This window comes from Rhinatrema bivittatum, chromosome 2, assembly GCF_901001135.1.
Source record: "Rhinatrema bivittatum chromosome 2, aRhiBiv1.1, whole genome shotgun sequence".
Taxonomy (NCBI): Eukaryota; Metazoa; Chordata; class Amphibia; order Gymnophiona; family Rhinatrematidae; genus Rhinatrema; species Rhinatrema bivittatum.
This window is the reverse complement of record NC_042616.1, coordinates 638,927,913-638,943,541: the sequence shown is the minus strand read 5'-3', so window position 1 is coordinate 638,943,541 and position 15,629 is coordinate 638,927,913. Positions and strand designations below refer to the sequence as shown.

The following is a 15,629-nucleotide window of genomic DNA, read 5'->3' as shown; positions in this document are numbered from 1 at the left end:
CACCAAATGTGCCCTTATGACACCAAAAGGTCGCAAAGCCAGAATGGAGAAGATGGGACTCCTTTTCCATGCTCACACTCCGACGCCGTCCATCGCATCGACATCCTCTGAACCGGCACCGAAGTCCTTCCATCGTTGGCAACCTCCCGGTGACCGTCTGCCATCGATGTCTCCACAACCATCGACTCCCGTCCCTTCCCCCGAGGATCATGGGGGATCAGAGGGAAAAGCATCGTCATCGTAAGTCTCAGACCATCGAGGAATCGAAGTCATCGACCTTGGTACCGTCCGAGCCGCCACCGAAGAAGTCTCGATCAGAAGTGGCACCATCCACCTCTGTTTGAGACACTGAGGCAACCCTCTCCCCATCAGGGTTTGGGAGCCGCGATTCCACCGGAGACTGTGGTCCCTCCGGCTCAGCCTCAGCCTCCCTCTTCCGCGGAGCCGGGTATTGTTACCCCAGGTCTCCGGGAAGAACTGGACCGGCTGGTCCAGGAGGCCATTGACAAAGCGATGCAACGGTTCCAGACTCCTTCAGCACCGACTCCGCCACCGAGAGTGGAACCAGTCACCGACCCGATTCCAGCAGCGCTGGCACTGCTGCTCGCCCGGATGGAAGCACTCATGACCGCCCTTCCACCGGTGATACCTGGGTCACCGACAGCACCGGTGCGCTCCCCGATGCCAATTTCATCGGGAGCAGAAACACCATATCAAATTCCTCCTTCGGGAGTAGTCCCATCGATGCCGTGTCGTCCATCGCCACAGATACATTCCTCCGGGGCGATACGCACATCGGCTCCATCGATGCCTCCGAAGGTATTTTCGATGCCTCCGGTGATTCCTTCGGGATTCTCGGAGCCTCAGCTGGGACCTTCAGGTATCCAACCCCCTCGTGGTCCTACAGGTTAACAACCTGACCCTTATGACACCTGGGGTGATGATACTTCCACAGATACCTATGATTTACCTTCACCACCCTCTCCTGCTGAAAGCAGAAAGCGTTCTCCCCGTGAGGACCTCTCTTTCACAAATTTTGTGAAGGAAATGTCGGAATTGGTCCCTTTTCAGCTTCAATCGGAGCAAGATGACAGGCACCAAATGATGGAATTACTCCAATTTTTGGATGCCCCAAAAGTCACCACTTCCATTCCAATTCATCAGGTTTTTCTAGACCTTCTAAAAAAGAATTGGGAAACTCCTGGATCTGTTGCTCCAGTAAACAAAAAAGCTGACTCTACTTACCTTGTACAATCAAGCCCCTGGCTTTCAAAAACCACAGCTAGACCACCACTCTGTTGTGGTAGAGTCCGCTCAAAAGAAAGCTAAAAGAATGAAGCCATACTCATCCATACCTCCTACCAAGGAGAGCAAGTTCCTAGATAGTATAGGCAGAAAGGTATACCAAGGAGCCATGCTCATTTCCAGGATAGCTTCTTATCAGCTGTATATGACCCAATACAACAGGGTCATTTTTAAGCAGATACAAGAATTTTCAGATACCTTACCAGAACAATTCCAATAACACCTTCAAACCCTCGTACTTAAAGGATTTGAAGCTGGAAAGCATGAGATAACATCTTCGATGCTTCCACTAGACTATCTGCTACAGCCATCTCAGCAAGACGCTGGGCTTGGCTTAAGTCTTCTGACCTTTGCCTGGAGGTTCAGGACAGGCTCTCAGACCTGCCCTGTTTAGGGGATAATTTGTTTGGTAAGCAAATTCACCAAATAGTTGCTGAATTAAAGGATCATCACGAGACCCTTAAGCAGCTTTCATCGATTCCTTCTGACTTCCCTTCTAAACAACCTTTTAAGAGGGAACCCAAAAAGTCATTCTTCCGTCCACGGAAGTATTATCCCCCACACACCAAGTCTAGGTCAACGAGGCTGTATCAAAAGCCTCAGCCTCGCCAACCTCGAAAGCAAAAGCCCACAACAGTTCCGCAACCAGGCCCTGCGTCGGGGTTTTGACTTTCACTTAGAGAGCAGATGCCTAGTCCCTCTACCAAACATACCAGTAGGAGGTCGACTAAGCCACTTTACAGAAACATGGCATCGCATCACCACAGATCAATGGGTGCTAGCGATAATTGCACAGGGTTACCATCTAAACTTCCTAACTCTTCCTTCGGACTCTCCACCTCTGCAAGCGTGGAGACTTACCGACCACTCTGTTCTTCTAGAGCAGGAAGTTTCCCTTCTCCTCCAGTCCAACGCTATAGAACCCGTTCCTCTCTCACAACACGGACAAGGGTTCTATTCCAGGTACTTTCTGATCCCAAAAAAGTCAGGAGGACTTAGACCAATCCTGGACCTACGGGCTCTCAACAAGTACCTTCACAGAGAAAAGTTCAAGATGGTAACCCTGGGCTCGCTTCTCCCTCTGCTGCAAAGAGAGGACTGGCTCTGCTCTCTAGACCTCAAAGACGCTTATACCCACATTGCGATAACTCAGTTTCATCGCAAATACCTCCGATTTCTAGTAGGCCAAAACCACTATCAATACAGAGTGCTCCCATTTGGCCTAGCATCCGCACCACGAGTTTTCACCAAATGTCTCGTAGTGGTTGCAGCGTTCCTCAGGAAGGCAGGCGTCCATGTCTACCCCTGCTTGGACGACTGGTTGATCAGGGCCACAACCAAGCAAACTGCTTGGTCTTCTCTGACTCTGACAATCCGAACTCTAATTTCTCTAGGATTTCTTGTCAACTACGAGAAATCCTACTTACTCCCATCTCAAACCTTATCCTTCATTGGAGCAGACTTGGACACTTTACAGGCAAAAGCCTTCCTTCCTCATCAACATGTTCAAACGCTTGTGTCCCTAGCTTGCCAGTTGCAGTCTCAACCCACAGCAACAGCTCGCCAATTTCTCATTCTGCTGGGACACATGGCCTCCTCAGTTTATGTGACTCCAATGGCCCGTCTGGCCATGAGAGTCATGCAATGGACTCTGAAATCACAATGGATCCAAGCCACTCAGCCTCTGTCGACCATTGTTCGCATCACCGATGCACTCAGTCTGTCTCTTGCCTGGTGGAAAAATCAGTCCAACCTCCTACAGGGCTTGCCCTTTCACCCACCAGATCCTCAAATAATTCTCACCACCGACACTTCCAACCTCGGCTGGGGAGCCCATGTAAACGGTCTACAAACTCAAGGATTCTGGTCTCTAGAGGAAGCCAAACACCAGATAAATTTCCTGGAGCTTCGAGCAATCCGATACGCTCTCTGGGCTTTTCAAGATTGCCTATCAAATCACATAATCTTGATTCAGACGGACAACCAGATGGTACATCAACAAACAGGGAGGCACAGGCTCCTTCCTTCTCTGTCAGGAAACTGCACAGATTTGGGCAGAAGCCCTCTCCCGTTCCATGTACCTCAGGGCCACCTACTTGCCGGGAGTAGAAAATGTTTTGGCAGACCGGCTGAGCCGTGTCTTCCAACCACGCGAGTGGTCACTCAATCCCTTGGTAGCGACCTCTCTTTTCCAGAAATGGGGTTATCCCCACATAGACCTCTTTGCGTCCCCTCAGAACCACAAAGTGGCCAATTAGTGCACTTGTCATTCGGTCTCAGCACTCTCGGCCCAGGGATGCATTCTCCCTCCCGTGGACAACCGGTCTGCTTTACGCATTCCCTCCACTTCCTCTTCTGTCGAAGACTCTTGTGAAGCTACGTCAGGACAAGGGAACCATGATCCTGATAGCACCGCACTGGCCACACCAAGGGTGGTTTCCCATACTCCAGGATCTCTCCATCCGCAGACACATTCCCCTGGGAATGGACCCGCATCTGATCACTCAAAACAACGGATGCCTCCTCCATCCCAATCTCCAAGCCTTGTCCCCGACGGCATGGATGTTGAAAGGTTAGTCCTTCAACCACTTAACCAATCGGATTCAGTTTCTCGTGTCCTCATCACTTCACGAAAGCCTTCCACAAGAAAATCTTACTCCTACAAATGGAAAAGGTACACATCATGGTGCACTTCGCAGTCCCTTGATCCCCTTTCTTGTCCAATTCCTAAATTTTTGGACTATCTTTGGCATTTGTCAGAATCAGGTCTAAAGACCTCTTCCATTAGAATGCATGTCAGTGCGGTAGCTGCCTGCCATAAAGGTATCGGGGGTGTCCCTATTTTAGTACAACCCCTTGTAACACACTTTCTTAAAGGCTTGCTCCATTTGAAGCCACCTTCATGTCCTCCGGCCCCTTCTTGGGACCTTAATCTGGTTCTTGGTCACCTTATGAAACCACCCTTTGAACCTCTTCACTCCTGTGACCTTAAATATCGCACATGGAAAGTGATATTTCTTCTGGCTATCACTTCAGCTCGCAGGGTTAGTGAGTTACAGGCCCTAGTTACCTATCTGCCTTACACTGAACTCCTGCAGGACCGGGCAGTACTCCGCACTCACCCTAAATTCTTACCTAAGGTAAGAATTTAGGGTGAGTGCGGAGTACTGCCCGGTAATCAATCCATCATACTACCTATTTTCTTTCCTAGGCCCCACTCCAACTCCGGGGAACAGACTCTGCATACCCTCGACTGTGAACATGCTCTAGCTTTTATCTAGACCGTACAGTTGCCCACAGGAAGAGTACTCAATTATTCGTCTCTTTCAATCCCAACAAGTTAGGGCAACCTGTGGGTAAGCAGGCTCTTTCCTCCTGGTTGGCGGACTGCATCTCTTTCTGCTATCAGCAAGCGGGCATTCCCTTTCAAGACCGTGTTAAGGCACACTCTGTGAGGGCCATGGCGACTTCAGTAGCACACCTTCGATCGGTGCCGCTTCCTGACATCTGCAGGGCTGCAACCTGAAGTTCTCTCCATACATTTGCAGCCCACTACTCTTTGGACAAAGCTGGAAGACAGGATTCCATCTTCGGCCAATCTGTCTTGTGTAACCTTTTTCCAACATGACGTACCAACACCCTTCCGCCTACCCGGTGGGGTGCGGATATCCTCTACCAAACTTCACCCCAGTTGTTGTGCCTGTTGCACGCCGTTGGGTACTTTTGGTGCACGTTCGGACATCCTCACCCATTTGTGAGGACAACCATCCTGCTTGTCCTGTGAGAAAGCAAATGTTGCTTACCTGATGTAACAGGTGTTCTCACAGGGCAGCAGGATGTTAGTCCTCATGAAACCCGCCCGCCGCCCCGCGGTGTTGGGTTCGTTTTTCTTATTTTATTTTTTGGCACTGCCTGTAGCTTTGAAACAAGACTGAAGGGGGACCCCTGCTGGCTGCAGGGTTAGTGCCGTGCTGGGCATGCCCAGTAGGGGCCAATCAAAGTTCCAGAAACTTTGACAGAAGTTTTCCGTGGTTGGGCTCCATCCTCGATGTCACCCATTTGTGAGGACTAACATCCTGCTGTCCTGTGAGAACACCTGTTACATCAGGTAAGCAACATTTGCTTTCTGCCAGATAACACAGGGCAAACCTCCCAACCAATAACCACACTCCCAACCAATAACCACACTATAAACTTGCAGCACAACAGCTTATTTAAATTAAATTTTCAAGTGTAGTAGACAAAGATTTTAATACTGTAGAGGGCTAATTTTGCAAGACATTTCACAAATTAAGCTTTGTATGTAAATGCACACTAACTCCAAATTTAAAGGGGTTCATGCATTTTTGCACACAAAGCCCGTTTACAAATTTTTTTGCATTTTAGTACATTGGGTCATTGCTTAAACTTGCCACTATTTGTAATGATTATATCAATGAAATCTTTTTGAGCTTAGTATATATAGTATGACCTTTTAGGTTACAAAAATATAATTACAACACAAGGAAAGCAGAGTTGCATACCTGAAACAGGTGTTCTCTGAATACAGCAGGATGTTAGTCCTCACTCATGGGTATCATATGGAGCCCGATGTGGAAAACATGGCAAAGTTTCTAGGCACACTGAGCATGCCCAACATGCCCTAAACCACACATCCATGCAGGGTCCCCTCGAATCTCTTAACATAGAATTATGATAAAAATTAACACAAAAACAGGAGAAATCCAACTCTGCAGGGGTAAAAGGTGGGTCTTGTGAGGACCAAGATCCTGCTGTCCTTTGAGAACACCTATTACAGGTGAGCAACTCTGCTTTCTTAGAGGACAAGCAGGATGGTAATCCTCACCATGGGTGAATCCCTAGCTACAGGCTGCTCCCCAACAGAAGAGACCAACAGACACCTAACCAGGTGCCAACAGGCACAACACCGGTACTGTTGGTAACAGAGAGGGAGACAGCCTGACACCAAACAGGTCCCAGGCTGGGAGCATTGAGTTCTACACTTCGAACAGGTTCCTGAGAACAGACTAGCCAAAAACTACTTTCATGTCAGCCATCCCTATCCAGACAGTAATGGGATGTGAATGTGTGAAGAGAACTCCATGTCACAGCTTTGCAGATCTGGTCCACAGGAACTGCTCGCAAGTGGGCCGCAGACACTGCCTTGGCTCTGACAGAATGAACCTTCACATGACCCCCAGGATGTGCTTCTGCCTGGGCAAGAAGTAGATGCAATCTGCTAGCCAATTCCCAGGACCCAACGCCAGCTAGTTCGGGAAGGCACCGATGAGCACATTGAGCTTCTCCAGAAGTGGTAAGAATCGCCACAGAGGTAAAGAGCCCTCACTCCGCTCTCTTTACCTCTGTGGCGACTCCCTCTGGGTCTGATGGACGGCTAGCTGCCACGGCGTCTTCTTGCCATCTCCCTCCGGTGTCCATGGACCGGCACGATGCTGCGGATCCGCCATGTTGCCTGATGATGTAGGGCTCACGCTCCGATTGATGTACCAGCAAGGGTGCGAATCTCGGGGGGCATCCCCCTGGGATGACGTCATCTGCTTCCAGTATGAAAGGTCTCAGTATTCGCTAATTAATTGAGTTAGCAAGGGGATTACTTCGGCTTTACTCCCAAGCTACTCTGCCTCCTTGGACTTAACTGCTCCTCGGGGGCCTCGCTCTCTTTTCTTTATTTCAGATAGGAACCGGTACTTGCTCCTCGAGGGCCCATGTTCCTGAACACTCTGAAGATTCTCTACTGCCTGGAACCTATCGCAGATACAGACATTTGTGAGTTACCATTCCTCTCTCAGAGCTTTCCCTGGAACCAGTACTCGCTCCGAGGGCCTAACCTTCCCAGCTACTGAGCTTCCTTAAGACCTTATGTGAGTTTTGTCATCCAGTTCTGGCTATGTACACAGCATACACTGTCTACTTACTATCTATAGTTTCTCTACAGTTCAGCAACCCTGGGATCACTGTTCCAGTACCTGAGGGACTTTAGCCCTGCTGGGCATATCACCTCACTACTGCCACCTCTGGTGGTTCTACTAACCTGTCTAATAAAAGAATTATCTGTGTCTGTCTCCATACCCAAGCCTAGCCGGTAGTCCCTCTCAGGATATCCTCCTGGGGGCACAGTCATCTGCCATCGGCCCAAGGATCCACCTATCTACATTCCTCTACAGCTGAGTGCCCTCTCCAAGCACTCTGCTGGTAACAGATTGCTACTTCTTCCCCATCAGGAGCCTTCAGCAACAGATTCATTACAGATTGCAATTCCGCAGACTATACCTTAACGGATTGTTAACTACTCCCTCTACAGGAACTGAGCATATCAGATAGCTAACTCCTCCTTCCACAGGAGCCGATTCATAACAATTGGCTCTGATACCATGGGACTGAAGCCCTGTGGTGCCTGCTCCACCTCTAGCCGAACTTGATGCTCAAAATGATGCTGATGCCAGTTGATAGGAAGGTGGGGTGGCCAGATCTTCCTCTGACCCACGAGGGGTATCTGTGACTGGCACCAGCACTGTGGAGACAGTCATGGACCCTGGGCATCAATGGAGGTTTAGCACTCTTCGCCACAGGGTCACTTCAGGGGTATCACAGCAAAAGCCAGGGCGCATCCCCATGCCTGGCACCATACATTGACCGGTGACCAGTGCAGATGCTTCTTTGGTCTTCCCACAAAGCTTGGCTTGGTCTTTCCCTGGTGCAGAGGTCAAGGATGATGTCCTTAGCACCAGAGGAGATAGACAACAGTCTGTCTCTGGCACTCCTATCCACCAACCTTGATGGAACAGACTATCCCTGCCGATGTCAATGGCATGGTGTCCATCAGTGTGCTTCTGAGGTCCTCCAATGCCGACAACTCAGACTTCCTTGACCTGAAGAGTTGTCCATCTTGTCAAGTCAAAGTCTACATCCCTTCGGGGTTATCTGGGTGCACAAGTGGCAACCCTGGATGTCATGCGATGCACCCAAGCAGAGGATACAAATCTCATGAAGATTGGTGATCGACATGGTCCTCAGGCACTGGGTGCATCAGCAGAAAACAGATGTGGCCATGATGGGGCAAAACAAATGGGAAAAATAAGAAACAATGGTGGCAGATAAACAGCACCAAAGCACTGCCACCATAGGGGGAAACGACTGTGAAAGGAAACTTACCTGAATGCCAAAAATCCTGACTGGGGACACTGAGAAGATACAGAGGGACCCAGCAACGGACTTTTGAAGAGAGCAAAAAACCAGAAAAAAATAAGTGTTCCATAAAGCAAAGAGCCAAAATTTTTAGAGCTCAATCCAACCGCAATGCTGACAGCTCTGTGGGAGGGGAAAAAAAAAAAAAGACTGAAGAGGGACCTTGCGTGGACATGTGATATACAGCATGCTGGGCATGCTCAGCATGCCTAGTCAAAGTTTCTAGAAACTTTAACATGAGTTTTCTGCATCGGATTCCATCTGATCATGTCACCCATAAGTGAGGACTATCCTGCTTGTCCTCTGAGAATTGTTTTATCCAAAAACAAAATTTATATTTCATGGATTAGCTTCCCTCTCCTTTAATTATATGGGTAACTAGAACAGAATTTGTTTTAATTTTATCACCTTCCTTACAAGTTTGTTAAATGCTAATTAGAAAGGATAATTTTAAGCCAAATACTAGTTCGCCTCAGGAATAAACTTAGAGATCCATTTAGTATGAGGTCTTTGGGACCTTGGGAAAATATTTCCGTAACAAAGTCAACAGGAATTTAGGGATATTCTACAGTACCTTTCATTCAAATCTACCAAACTGTATTACATCTATAGTATGGAAAAGCCACTTCTGAGATAGAAAAGAATGTACAAGTTATTTTTGCACCAAGATACTACTATGACAACCACTCCATAAAGGAGATGTTTCTATATCTGTATGCTTCTGCCAGAGGCGAAGCAATTACAATTTTACATAGAATTAGAGAAAAGACAGAATGATAGCATGAAAAAATAAATTAATTCTAATAGCATGATTTTATTGTGCACAGTGTATTGTTATACACTTTACAAAGAGTAAATATTTGTACCACAATAAGCATGAGTTATCCAGAAACACTTCTGTAATGGAAACTGGCCATGCCGGACACCTCTTTATGAATGACAGTATATTTTGAAAACCTAGTGTGTTCATGAACTCATTTGAAGTTCTCACTACAATAGTAAGTTTCATGAAACCATAGCAAGAAAGATTATTACAGAAGAGCAAAACATGTTTTGTAGTTACATGGCAGCAACAAAACCAGTTTTAAAAGACATCTATATTATGCCAAGAATTATTCTGTAAGAGCATATCTGTTGATTTCTATTAAGGATAGGAAGATTATTTTTCACCCTTTACCACTAGTTTTTAAGGCAACTTTTTCAGCAAGAACACTGTCAAAACATTCACCAGAACACACTAGCAATTCCAAATAAAATAGTGAAGTCTTTATACAAGTATGGTCTCATTCAAGAGCCAAGGTCAGCACCAAAAGGCCCCCCCCCCCCCCCAAATCATCGAGTCACTGTCAAGCAACCATGATCAGTATGGCATTCTCCCCATAGATTCTAAAATTATTTTTCTTTCTTCTTCTGTAGGCATGTCAGGCTTTACTCGATCTCTCCTTCTCTGCATCATAATTGTATGCTGGAAAAAAAAAATATTTGTGTGTGTAAACAAGAGATATTTTGCTTTTCTTGCAAGTAAACCTGAAATATTTTAGTTTGAATGTCTGCTCATTTGATTTGTCCAGTAGTGTGGCTATCCTATGAATATCAGAGCCCCATACATAAAATATTCATATAGTAGCAACTGGAAAAAGCAGAGTTGCTTACCTGTAACAGGACAGCAGGATGTTAGTCCTCACATATGGGTGACATCAGGATGGAGCCCAATCACAGAATAATTTTGTCAAAGTTTCTAGAACTTTGACTGGCACCTACTGGGCATGCCCAGCATGGCAATAACCCTGCATCCAGCAGGGGTCTCCCTTCAGTCTCATATATAGTCAAAAAGGGTGCAAAAAATAAAATAAAATCGCAAGCGTACCCAACTCTGCGGGGGTGGCGGGTGGGTTTCGTGAGGACTAACATCCTGCTGTCCTCAGAGAACACCTGTTACAGGTAAGCAACTCTGCTTTCTCACAGGACGGTAGTACTCACATATGGGTGAACAACAAGCTGAGGATGCCCATGTATGTACCAAAACCACCCAAAGACGTGCAACAGGCACAACAACAGGGGTGGTCTTTTGGATAATGGGTAGCCTGAAAATCCCAGCGGGCTGTAGGATGGAAGTTGGGTATTAAGCTGAGAATACATTACGCAGAACAGACTGGCCAAAAATAGAATCTTGTGAGCCAGCTTTGTCCAGGCAATAATGGGCTGCAAAGGTATGGACAGAACTCCAAATAGCAGCTTTGCAGATATCAGTAAGAGGTACAGACCAAAGGTGTGCTACTGACCTTGCCATTGCTCTAATGGAGTGCGCTTTAACGTGTCCATGGAGCGGAAGGCCTTCTTGTTGGTAGCAGAAGGAAATTCAGTCCGCCAGCCAGGAGGACAGGGTTTGCTTTCCCACCGGGATTCCCAGCTTAAATTTATCAAAGGAGACAAATAGCTGAGTGGACTTCCTATGGTCTGCAGTGTGTTCCAAATAAAAGGCCTGTGCACGTTTGCAGTTCAAGGAATGCAGAGCCCACTCACCTGGATGTGAGTGGGGTTTCGGAAAGAAAGTAGGCAGAACTATGGATTGATTTAAATGAAACTCAGATACCACTTTCGGTAGAAATTTAGGATGAGTGCGAAGGACCACCCAATCATGAAGAAATTTTGTGTAAGGGGGGTAAGTAACCAGCGCTTGTAGCTCACTGATCCTGCAAGCAGACATTAATGCAAAAAGGAAGAGGACCTTCCAAGTAAGATGCCGCAATTCGCAGGAATGCAGAGGCTCTAACAGAGGTTTCATGAGTCGTGCTAATACCACATTAAGGTCCCAAGCAGGGGCTGGGGGATGGAGAGGAGGCTTGAGGTGAAGCAAGTCCTTCATAAAGCATCGAGACAGAGACATCTCCTGTACCCCGATGGAAGGCGGCCACCGCACTGACATGCACCCTGATGGATGAGGTTTGTAAACCCGACTCAGAGATGCCAGAGGTAGTCTGAAAACTGAGTTGTGGGGCAGGTAAAAGGGTCTTTGAAGTGCACCACAATGAAAATCTTTTCCATTTAGAATAAGATCTTCTAGTAGAAGGCTTTCGTGAAGCTATTAGGACCTGATATACAGAGTCCGAAAGATTGAGCGGTTGCAGAATCCTTTCAACATCCAAGCTGTCAGTGACAAGGCCTGAAGGTTGGGATGGCGTAATTGTCCATTCCTCTGAGATATCAGGGACAGATCCGTGCCTAGGCGAATCTGCGGATGCACTGAGAGGTCCCGAAGGATGGGAAACCATGCCTGTCGCGGGCAGTAGGGGGCAATGAGAATCATTTGGCCCTTGTCTGTGTGTAGCTTCACGAGAGAGTCTTGCTGATGAGAGGAAGTGGTGGGTAGGCATAGAGGAGGCCCTTCGCCCAGGAGAGGGTGAACGCATCCCGTGGTGGAAATTGGCGACTGCGATGTAGGGAGTAGAAGTTGTCCACTTTGAGATTGTGAAGAGACGTGAAGAGGTCGATGGTCGGATATCCCCACTTTCGAAATTTCCAGTCCGCTACTACAGGGTTGAAGGTCCACTCGTGGGGCTGAAATTCGATAGATTGCCTGCTAGAATATTGTCCACAACTTTCAGGTAGGTCGCTCTCAGAAGCATGGCCTGAGAGAGCAAAAACCCAAATTTGTGCTACCTCCTGACATAGGAGGTAGGACCCGGTTCCTCCCTGCTTGTTGACATACCACATTGCTACCTGGTTGACCATTTGGATTAGGATTGTTTTGTTGGACAAACAATCCCGAAACACGGAGAGAGTATATCTGATCGCTCGGAGCTCCAGAAAATTTATTTGATGTTGTGACTCCTCTGCCGACCAGGTTCCCTGAGTCTGCAGGTGGTTGACATGTGCTCCCCAACCTAGAGTGGAAGCATTGGTTGTTAAGATCATCTGAGGCTCTGGAGCTTGGAATGGTAGCCCTTGGAGTTGGTGGGACTCTTGGATGATATGCGAGGCGAAGCTGCCTGGTGATATGGACAATGTTGGACATTAGATGATGTGCCTGTGACCACTGGGACATTAATGTCCACTGCGTTACCCTCATGGCCAGACGAGCCATCGGGGTAACATGGACCGAGGACGCCATATGCCCCAGCAAGATGAGTACATGACGAGCCGTTGTGGTTAGATGAGACTGTATAGCACGCACCAGCAATGCTAGCGTGTGAGCTTGGTCCTTGGGGAGAAAAGCCTTTGCTTGGATCGTGTCGAGATCTGCTCCGATAAAGGAGAGGATCTGAGATGGAAGTAGGTGAGACTTCTGATAATTGATTAGAAATCAAGGATAGTAGCAGCTGTACTGTAAGATGGAGGGAGTGAAGAACCCCTTCTGGTGACTGAGCTCTCAGCAACCAGTCGTCTAGATAAGGATAGACGTGAGTGCCCAGTCTAAGTATGCAGCTACTACTGTCAGGCATTTTGTGAAGACAAGAGGGGCTGATGCAAGGCTGAATGGAAGTACCCGGTACTGGAAATGTTGGTCTCTGACAAGGAATCTGAGGTACTTTCTGTTAGACAGGGTAATTGCGATGTGCATGTACGTGTCTTTCAGGTCCAGAGAGCAAAGCCAATCCCCCTGTTGGAGAAGTGGGAGTAAGAAGCCCAAGGTTACCATCCGAAACTTCTCTTTCCGAAGATGTTTGTTTAGAACCCGAAGGTCTAAAATTGGTCAAATGCCTCCCTTCTTTTTTGGAATTAAAAAGTATTATGAATAGAAGCCGGGTCCCCTCTGGGAAAGAGGAATCTGGTCCCCTCTGGGAAAGAGGAACCGGTTCTATGGCATTCGCTTGCAGAAGGGAAGTTACTTCCTCCTGTAGATGAGAGTGGTCGGAGGAGGTCCACCCTGGCGGAGGTGGAGTGTCCGACGGGACGAAGAGGAAGTTTAGATGGTAACCTTGAGCTACGACCAACTGAACCCACCGGTCTGTGGTGATCTTTAGCCACATGGTGGTGAAGTGACATAGCTGGCAGCCAACAGGCAGATATGGCAGAGGGGGATGATCTTTGCTCCAGAGATGGAAGTCAAAATCCCACAGCAGGACTAGGCTGGGCAGGAGGTTGAGCCTTCTGAGTCTGTGGCTGTCATGGTGCAGGCTTTTGGAACAGACGGACGGACGAGCCTGTGCCAATGGGGGTTAATATCTCCGGGCTTTGTATGCTGGTCGTTTCAACTCCCGTCTAAACGGCCGTTTGGAGGAAGTCGAAAACTCAGCATGAGCGGCCAAAAGCTGACAGAGTATTTCGTTGTGATCCTTAAGCTGGGCCACCATCTCCTGGATCTTTTCTCCAAAGAGATTATCCCCTGTGCAGGGGAGATCATCCAAACGATCTTGCTCCTCCGGGTGGAGATCCGAGGACTTCAGCCAAGCCCAACGCCGAGCATTGATGCCGGCCACTGATAGTCGGGATGTTGTATCAAAAAAAAAACAAAAAAACGACATCATATGCCGATCTGACCTCATGTTTCCCAGCGGCGAAGCCTTTAATGATAGAGTTCAGCTGATCTTGAAGCTGCTCTGGGAGGGACTCAAAAGTCCTGTAATCGTACTGGGTCATATAATTGATACAACGCATTATGTGAAATGAGCATAGCTCCGAGGAACACTCTGCACCCTAAAGTGTCTAGGAACTTCTGCTCCTTCCTGGGTGGTAATGAAGAATGAGGCTTTGGACGCTTGGCCCTCTTCTGGGCGGACCACCACCACCAACTGATGTGCTAATTGCATCTTTTGGAAACCAGGGGATGGCTGCACCAGATAGATTGCATCAGTCTTGCGATTCACAGGAGGAACAGTCCCAGGATGCTCCCAGTTTCACTTCATCAAATCTTGCAGAATTTCATGGATGGGAACAGACATGATTTCCTTCGGAGGACCCAGGAACTGAAGTACCCCCAGTATTTTATGCCTAGAGTCCTCCTCCTTTTGCAGTGTGAAGGGAATAGTCTCCGCCATCTCCTTAATGAATAAAGGAAAGGTCTTCCGGCAGAGACTTGCGCCTTTTACTCTGGAGGTGACGGCTCCAACGGGACCTTGGCTGAGTCTTGGGAATCAGATGTATCATCTGTCCACGGATCATATGGCTGATCCCCCACATCCATCGGTGGTCATAGTAGAAGAAATGGACCCCCTCCAGCCAGAGGAGGTCTTTGCATCGATGGTCCCGGCCTTGGCACTGAAATCTAGATCTGGCACAGATGCCAGGCGAAGTGGCACCGATGGCAACTTGTGACTTTGGTCTCCTCGGTGCGGGCACTCCCGAAGGCCCTGGGACGGGCTCCGGCCTAGACACGTCCTCTTCCTCAGACGAGAGTGGAATGGGCGTCTATGGAGCCATGGGGGAATCGGTGATTTCCTTTGTGCCCCTGGCAGGGCACAGATAAGCCGATCAAGCCTATCAAGGAGAGGGAGTAGCATCGGTGCCTGTTCCAGCATGGGCACTGGTGCTGGCATCGGTGGTCTTGGGAGGCTTTGGACAGCCTGGACCACTGTCTCTTGCACCATCCGGTGCAATTCCTCTTGAGCGCTGGGGTGGTGAGCCCCAGGTCCGGAGTGGGAGGCATGGCGGGCAACGCCGGAGGGTCCACAGATCCCGCCCACTGAAGGCAAGGGACGCCTTGGTGCATCTGGCTTCAAAGATGATTTATGCTCCTCAGCTCAGGCTTTCTTCAGTGGCTCAAGACTCGATGATGCCACCGGTGCTCCCGAAGTAGAAGGCACCAGCATCTGATGTTTGTGCCAGTAATTTTCATGGTGCTCAGCTTTTCTTGACTCCGGCACAGATGACGGAGACGCTGAAGACTCAGACACTGATCGGGACTCCTCTGCATTGGAGTAATGAAGTTGCTTCGCCGGAGACAGAGTAAATGGTGTCTGTGTAGATGGGTGCTGAAATAAAAGTGCCATTTTTTCCCCCAAACGTGTCAGATGGCCCTTCAGAGTCATTTGGGCACAATTGTTACACATCTCCACATCGTGCGACGGGCCGAGACATAATACACAGACCAAATGAGGGTCTGTGATTGATATAGTCCTTGGTTTGCAAGTTTTTAACAAATTTCCCGAGAAGAAAATTCCTGTCAGGAATCTGTGAAG

At 48.3% G+C, this 15,629-nt stretch overlaps 1 protein-coding gene across 2 annotated transcripts in view; it reads right to left on the bottom strand.

Moving 5' to 3' along the window:
* Nucleotides 1-9,305: 9,305 nt before the first annotated feature.
* The window catches only part of CHCHD7 (coiled-coil-helix-coiled-coil-helix domain containing 7), a 66,912-nt gene continuing 60,588 nt past the window's right edge, over nt 9,306-15,629 (bottom strand). For both annotated transcript variants that reach the window (XM_029591313.1, XM_029591314.1), the window contains one exon: nt 9,306-9,976. In XM_029591313.1, the coding sequence (XP_029447173.1) occupies nt 9,872-9,976 (105 nt within the window). In that variant the 3' untranslated portion in view covers nt 9,306-9,871. The remainder of the gene's footprint in view (nt 9,977-15,629) is intronic.